Source organism: Etheostoma spectabile, unplaced genomic scaffold (genome assembly GCF_008692095.1).
Source record: "Etheostoma spectabile isolate EspeVRDwgs_2016 unplaced genomic scaffold, UIUC_Espe_1.0 scaffold502, whole genome shotgun sequence".
Classification (NCBI taxonomy): Eukaryota; Metazoa; Chordata; class Actinopteri; order Perciformes; family Percidae; genus Etheostoma; species Etheostoma spectabile.
Window position 1 is genome coordinate 209,037 of NW_022605621.1, and position 7,531 is coordinate 216,567.

Sequence of the window (7,531 nt, forward strand, 5' to 3'; positions counted from 1 at the left end):
TGTGAGAGAGTGAGAGAGAGAGAGTGTGTGTGTGTGTGTGTGTGTGAGAGAGTGTGAGAGTGTGTGTGAGAGTGTGTGTGAGAGTGTGTGAGAGTGAATGGACTGCTACCTCCTGTCAGCTCTAGCCACTGAAAAGAGACAGCTTTAGTTACTAGTTACTTTAGTTACTAGTTACTTTCCACATTAAGATGTCTGCTCACTAAACACATGTAGTTAATAATCTGATGTTATTATAAAGTAACCATAGCAACAACATAACGGCTCCAGGTCCAGCTGAGATGATGATGTCATTAAACAGCTGGTTGGGTCCTTTAATCTTTCTACAACGGGAGGATTCTTCTTTAATTGTAATACTTTAACTACGTATTCCTGGTGACACTTACAGTACTTTTACTGAAGTTACATCTTGCATACAGTACTTTAACTTGTAGTATTTTACAGTGTGGTGTTAGTACTTTTACTGCAGTAAAGGGTCTGAATGTTTTCTCCACTCAGACGTCTCTGGAGCTGGGGGGGAAATGAGGAGACGGCAGCCGGGTGGAGTTAGTTACCTTTTATTCCTCTCAGACGACGACAGCAGGCCGAGCCCGAAGGCACACAAAGGACACTTAGAACAACAGCAAATTAAAAACAACGCACGGGGGGGGGGGGGGGGGGGGGGCATTCACACGAGGCCCAATCAGTGAGAGAGTCCAAATCCTGCCGACACAATAAATAGTTCCAGAGCAGGAGACACTCAGACGCTCGTTAAGAGAAACCAACCGTTACTGCGAGGAATTAATTTGTAAAACCAAATCGACCGGAGTTATTATTTTATCTGGGAGGTTGTTGTTGTTTTTCCCACCTCCCCCCCAAAAAAATAATAATGAACTCAGTGGTAAATATTGTTCGATAATAAGTATAATTCGTCTGGATTCACACTTTCAGCCGCGTGACACCGCCGGGTGACGTGCCGTACGGGGTCTGTTCCCGCCGAGGAGACGACCGCGGTCGCCGTGGGGACCGGGACCCGGGAGGAATGTGGACGGGCGGCTTCTGATGGTTGGGACTCAAAGTCTAAAGATTTCACAGTATGACACGTTGTAATGGGGGAGAAAGGGGGTTTACATGTGTGTGTGATTGTGTGTGTTTGTGTCTGTGTGATTGTGTGTGTGTGTGTCTGTCTCTGTGTGTGTTCGTCCCTGTGTGTCTGTGTATGTTTGTCTCTGTGTGTCTGTCTCTGTGTGTGTCTGTCTCTGTGTATGTATGTCCCTGTGTGTCTGTGTATGTTTGTCCCTGTGTGTGTTCGTCCTTGTGTGTCTGTCTCTGTGTTCGTCCCTGTGTCTGTGTGTTTGTCCCGGTTTGTCTCTGTGTGTCTGTCTCTGTGTGTCTGTCCCTGTGTGTGTCTGTCTCTGTGTGTCTGTCCCTGTGTGTCTGTCCCTGTGTGTATGTTTGTCTCTGTGTGTCTGCATGTCCCTGTGTGTCTGCATGTCCCTGTGTGTCTGCATGTCCCTGTGTGTCTGCATGTCCCAGTGTGTCTGCATGTCCCTGTGTGTCTGCATGTCTGCATGTCTGTGTGTAATTGTGTGTGTGTTGCACAGTGGGCGTTAACGGTATCGTCTCATATCTGTGTATCATGGCTGACTTTAAATATGGCATTGTAGGCCAAAAAATAACTTTTGATTGACACCCAATATTTTATGCATATTGTGTGTCTGTGTGTGTGTGGATGAAACCGGCGTGATGACGGGTGGATGAGTGTGGAAGGATGACCAGGTGAAGTCCACAGAAGGGGGGCGGGGCGGGGGTTCAGCCTTTCTTCTCCTCCAGGGTTGTGTGCAGCTCGTCGGCGTCCTCGGCCGTTTTGACCCGGATCAGCAGCGGGACGGGGCTGCCGGGGTCCTTGTCGTCGACGGGGGGGTTGGGGACGCACACCACCATCACGTTGTTCTTCCCCACGCGGGAGCACGGCATGGACGCCTGCAGCATGATGTTCAGCAGGATGTTTCCTGGACACACACACACACACACACACACACACACACACACACACACACACACACACACACACACACACACACACACACACACACACACACACACACACACACACACACACACACACACACACACACACACACACACACACACGACAAGGCTCAACTCGGGGAGCTGGAGACGATCCAGGACCGCTACCAGGACCGGAAAAGCCCCCGATGCTACCCCAGACCCCGGTATCGGTAAGAAGTGCAAAAGTCGTGAACAGTGCAATAACCATAATAATTAACTTTGACTATGAAATATAAACATAAGCTATAAACTGACCGAATAAGAACGTTGTGTAAAAGGGAATAAGTCAAAAGTTATAAGATGGAGATGTTATGACCCCAGTCCAGATTGTGTAGGAGGGCTAATATACTTGAAAGTTTGACAGCAGTCAAAGTGATATAATGGGGGGGGGGGCTGGATGGCCCTAGGTACAGTCCTGGTACCTGCTAACAGGTACTTTATGTTTTAGTATCCGTTTGAGTCATTTTTGTGGAAAAGAAAAGTAAAACTTGTGACTGTAAAGTGTTGTCTCAGTAGGTTCTCTGTTGTTTCAGCAGGGGGGGCTGTTGGACCACAGGAAAACAGAGTGTGCGTTTGTGAGTGTTAGTTAAAGGGCTAGTGTGTACCGTTTGTAGTTCATTATCAAAATCGTCCTTTTTCCATTAATATCACTTCCAACTATTCCTTTTGGCTTGAAATTTTATATTTCCATTCCCATGAGCTGGGTTAGACGAATGTTGAAATATGTTAGCCTGTAAGGGACATACAGGACGTACTGTCATCTATTTTTTTTTAAAGATAATTTAAACTTTCGAGCCCCACTGTATGCTGCTCTATACACGCTAATAGTGATTATTTACATGGAGTCTGGTGGAGATATGCTGCTCTATACACGCTAAAAGTAGTGATTATTTACATGGAGTCTGGTGGAGATATGCTGCTCTATACATGCTAAAAGTAGTGATTATTTACATGGAGTCTGGTGGAGATATGCTGCTCTATACACGCTAAAAGTAGTGATTATTTACATGGAGTCTGGTGGAGATATGCTGCTCTATACACGCTAAAAGTAGTGATTATTTACATGGAGTCTGGTGGAGATATGCTGCTCTATACACGCTAAAAGTAGTGATTATTTACATGGAGTCTGGTGGAGATATGCTGCTCTATACACGCTAAAAGTAGTGATTATTTACATGGAGTCTGGTGGAGATATGCTGCTCTATACACACTAAAAGTAGTGATTATTTACATGGAGTCTGGTGGGTTTGGTGATGGTGATTTCTGTTTCATGTTAAACTAAAAGGATCTTACTCTTTAACTAAAAGATCTATCTCAGTAGGGATCCATCCCATAATGTTGCCACCCGTGGTTATAGTTTGCTATGTTTCGTTACCCAGATTAGTGTCGGCGCGAATGATCATCTGAATCTTCCCGTCCTGGGTGTGTTTGAGGTGCAGAGTTCCCACTCCTTTCTCTTTGAACTCGGATTCCTTCTTGTAGAACAGTTTACACCTGAAACCCAAAAACACGTCACGTAAACGAAAAAAACACAATCACCCAAAGAAGAAGAAGAAGAAGAAGAAGAAAGGGGGAAAAAGGCAACAGGTTCAACGTCACATTTGTATATATTCTACATCTGCACAATATGAGGGAAATATGCAACAACATTGTTGAATATTGTAATAATATAACTAGCTATAAAACACAACTGTAATTTCCCCACTTGGGATCAATAAATAGTATAAATTAAATTTAAGTGTGTCACATTTTAAAGCGTTCAACGCTAAGGTTTTTCCTTTTATCCAGTCGGGAAAATAACAAAACATAAAATAAAGTTGCTGAATTTTAATCCCCATACACTTTAATTTTTCAAAAAGTTACCAAAAAGTTTTAAATTAAGTTTGATTAAAAATGCCCAAAAAAGTGATGAATATAAAAAAAGGGCCACGAGATGATTAAAGAATTAAAATCCTGTTCATTTCTTTCAGATTTCTCTAATAATTTCCGTTTTCTTGCAACATAGCGGCCAGTTTTTCCTCTTACGTCTTTAAAAATATCCCATTTCAAACTAAAAGAAACCACTAAAGGTTACAGTGACTCAGCAGCTTTAACGAGACATTGATAATGTTTAAATATGATTATTAATGTTTATATGATGAGTACTTCTTAGAGTAGAAGGCGTTGTCCTCTTTCACTTCTTTGACCTCCGGTTTGGGCGGCTCCTCCGTCTCCTCGTCTCCGTTCACGTCTGCACAAAGAGAAGGAACTTTTACTTTGATTTATGAGGTGATCAGATGTTGAGGTCACGGTTAACGTCCCGTAACTTCTGAATTTAATTTAAGACGTTTAGGAACGAGGAGTCGATCCGGAGAAATCTTGGCCGACCCGACATGCTCGGTGGGAAGGCGGGCTCAAATCGAAAGGACCGATCTGATTGGTGGAGAGCTGACCCGGAAACGAGGAGCGGGGCGAGAGCCTCTCGAAATCTGAGGTGTGTGTGTGTGTGTGTGTGTGTGTGTGTGTGTGTGTGTGTTGTGTGTGAGTGAGAGTGTGTGAGTGTGTGTGAGAGAGTGTGTGAGTGAGAGTGTGTGAGTGAGTGAGAGTGGTAGTGAGTGTGTGAGTGTGATGAGAGAGTGTGTGAGTGTGTGAGAGAGTGTGTGGTGTGAGTGTGTGAGTGAGTGAGTGTGAGTGAGTGGTGAGTGGGTGCGTGAGTGAGTGACTGCGGTGGTTGAGGATGTGCTCGATAGGGCGTGAGATGTTTGTGTGTGGTGTGGGAGTGTTGTGTTGGGAGAGTGTGTGGGTGAGTGAGATGTGTGGGGAGAGTGAGTGAAGTGTGTGGGAGTGTGAGTGTGAGTGAGTGAGTGGGGTAGTGGGTGGATGATGAGTGTGTGATGAGTGTGTATTGAGTGGTGCGAGTTTGTGTGTGTGTGAGTTTGGTGTGGGTGTTGAGTGATGAGTGTGTAGGGGTGTAGAGATGAAGGTGGAGTGAGGAGTGAGTGAGTGAGGAGAGGATGTGAGTGAGTGTAGTGGGTGGTGAGTGAGAGTGGTGAGGAAGTGGCGATGGAGGAGTGTAGATGAGTGAGACTTTAGTCGTGAGTGAGCGGGGTGGAGTGGCGGGTGAGTGAGTGTGGGGTGATGTTGTGTGTGTGTGTGAGAGTTGTCGGGTGGTGGTGTGTGTGTGATGAGTGAGGAGTGTGTGAGGGGAGTGAGTGAGGTGTGTGAGTAGAGTGATGGGGTGGTGGTGTGTGAAGAGCTATTTTAGTAAAATATGAGATCATGTTCTGAATGTTCTTGCTTTGAATTTCCAGAGAAACCCAAGACAAGTTTTTTTTTCTACAGCAAATGACTCAAACTGATTATCGACCATAATAGTTATTAATCAGACAACTCCTAGCTTCATCTCAGCAGCTCTGCTCTACGCACGAGGGAAGCAAGAAGATCAACACAAGAGTCTGTGACAGGCTGTGGAACAGGAAGGAGCTCCAGGACCTCGGCTACTTTGAATAATGGAAAACATGAAACATATTTAGCTTTGTTTTGAGTTATGTAGTATGCAAAAATCTTCATAACAAGCTGCCATGACAGTTCCCCATTTCTCCTCTGGCTTTGGGAAACACTGGTCCACATTTTGTAATATTTTGACATTTTCTAGAGACCAACCAACTACTCATCCAGCCCCGCTGAGTTACTTCCTGTGACACTGAAGAATAAATACAGCTTCCTCTACATATCGGGTGCATTGTGAGACATGGCGGCGGCGTTATGGCGGCGGCGGCGGCGTACCTGCGGGCCGAGCGTCCTCGGTCTTCGCCCCGAAGGATCCCGGCGCCCCGAACAGAGAGGTGGAGCCGAACGAGAAGCCGGGGGGGGTCGTCTTGGCCCCCCCGCCGCCGAGCACGGTGCCGTCCACCTTCTGACCGAAGTTAAAGGTGACGCCGCCGCCGCCGGGGGGGGGGGCGGCCGGCTCGTCTGTCGAACTCTTGCCAAAGGTCTCTGTCTGTCTCCGTGTCTGTATCTCTGTATGTCTGTCTGTCTCGTGTTCGGTCTGTCGTCTCCATGTTTGTCTGTCTGTTGTCTCGTTGGTCTGTCTCCCTGTCTGTTGTCTCATGTCGTCTGTCTGTCTGTCTCCGTGTCTGCTGTCTGTCTCCGTTTGTCTGTCTGTCTCAGTCTGTATTGTGTCTGTATGTCTGTTTACGTGTCGTCTGTCTGTTCGTGTATGTCATGTATCAGTGTCTGTCTGTCTCCGTGTCGTCGTGCTGCCCTGTCTGTCTGTCTCCGGGCGTCGTCTCCGTGTCTGTCGTTGTCTGTCTGTCTCGTGTCGGTTGTTATGTTCTCCGTGTCTGTCTGTCGTCGCGCCGTTGGCTGTCTCAGTGTCTGTCTGTCTGTTCTGTCTGTCTCCGTGTTCTGTCTGTCTGTCTGTCTGTCTCCGTGTCTGTCTGTCTGGTCTCTCTGTCTGTCTGTCATCACGTGTCTGTTCTGTATGTCGCGCACAGCTGTCTGTCTGGTATGCTGCGGTCTGTCTGTCTGTCTGTATGTCTGTCTACGGTCTGTTTCGTCCGGCACAGCTGAGTCTGTCTGTCTGTGCTGCCGGCTGCATGGTTGGGGAATGCGTACATAGTATCGTCTGAGCTCCTATTCATGTTGTGTCGCTGCCAGCGGGGGGGGCAGGGGGGAGGGGGGGGCCTCTTTCTTCTTCTCCTCAAGCTGCTTTCCACACTAAACGTCTCCCTTTTCATTTTTCAAGCACTTTTAACAACGTTCTCCAGATTAGTCTTCCTACTCCAGCTCTATCCCACGTCTACCCGGGTTAGCGGTGCTTTATACTCGTGTGTGTGTGTGTGTGGTGTGTGTGTGTGTGTGTGGTGTGTGTGTGTGTGTTGTGTGTGTGGGTGTGGGGTGTGTGTGGGGTGTGTTGTGTGTGTTGTGTGTGTGTGTGTGTGTGTGTGTGTGTGTGGGTGGTGGGTGATGTGGTGGTGTGTGTGGTGTGTGTGTGTGGTGTTTGTGTGTGATTAAAGGATCGTCCCTACAACGTTTTCCTCATGCTTGATCCTCCGTCACTTTCTTCTTCTTGATGTTGTGTGTGTTCCTGTCTTTACCGTCTCCTCCAGGTCTAACATTCAACGCCTCCGCTGACATCACGGCCAAGCAGACCAATGGCTCGGCCCCGAGCCCGGCTCAAAGCTCGAGCCTCGGCGGCGGCGTCGTCAACGGCAACAACATAGATACACGCCGAACTACACGGCTCTGAATGCTCCGTGCGCGAACTGGATCCACAGCACGTCAACGACCACCCGCCTGTGTGAACCAAACCCCATCTTCAGGAGACTAGTGCGCCACCTCAACCGATCGAGCGTCCAGTACGGAGACGGGGGGTGCGCCCGGGACAAGAAGAAGGAAACAGACAGGCGGGGGTGCTGCGGCCAGAGGCGCCCCCCCTTCTCCACCCCCCCCCTCCCTCCCTCCTCCTCCTCCAGCCCGGCCGCCGCCGACCGCACGTTCT

General features: G+C 47.9%; 1 protein-coding gene and 1 long non-coding RNA gene across 2 annotated transcripts in view; one reads left to right on the forward strand and one right to left on the reverse strand.

The window, feature by feature from the left end:
* Positions 1-241: 241 nt before the first annotated feature.
* LOC116686843 (uncharacterized) overlaps positions 242-7,531 on the forward strand; it is a 21,179-nt gene continuing 13,889 nt past the window's right edge. Inside the window, exon 1 of the long non-coding RNA XR_004331378.1 lies at positions 242-746. This is a non-coding gene — a long non-coding RNA (uncharacterized LOC116686843). The remainder of the gene's footprint in view (positions 747-7,531) is intronic.
* Positions 846-7,531, reverse strand: part of nup50 (nucleoporin 50) — a gene marked incomplete in the record, with an annotated part of 25,905 nt that continues 19,219 nt past the window's right edge. The window contains 4 exon segments of the mRNA XM_032511881.1: positions 846-1,988; positions 3,425-3,543; positions 4,195-4,279; positions 5,815-6,021. Coding sequence (XP_032367772.1) covers positions 1,789-1,988; positions 3,425-3,543; positions 4,195-4,279; positions 5,815-6,021 — 611 coding nt within the window.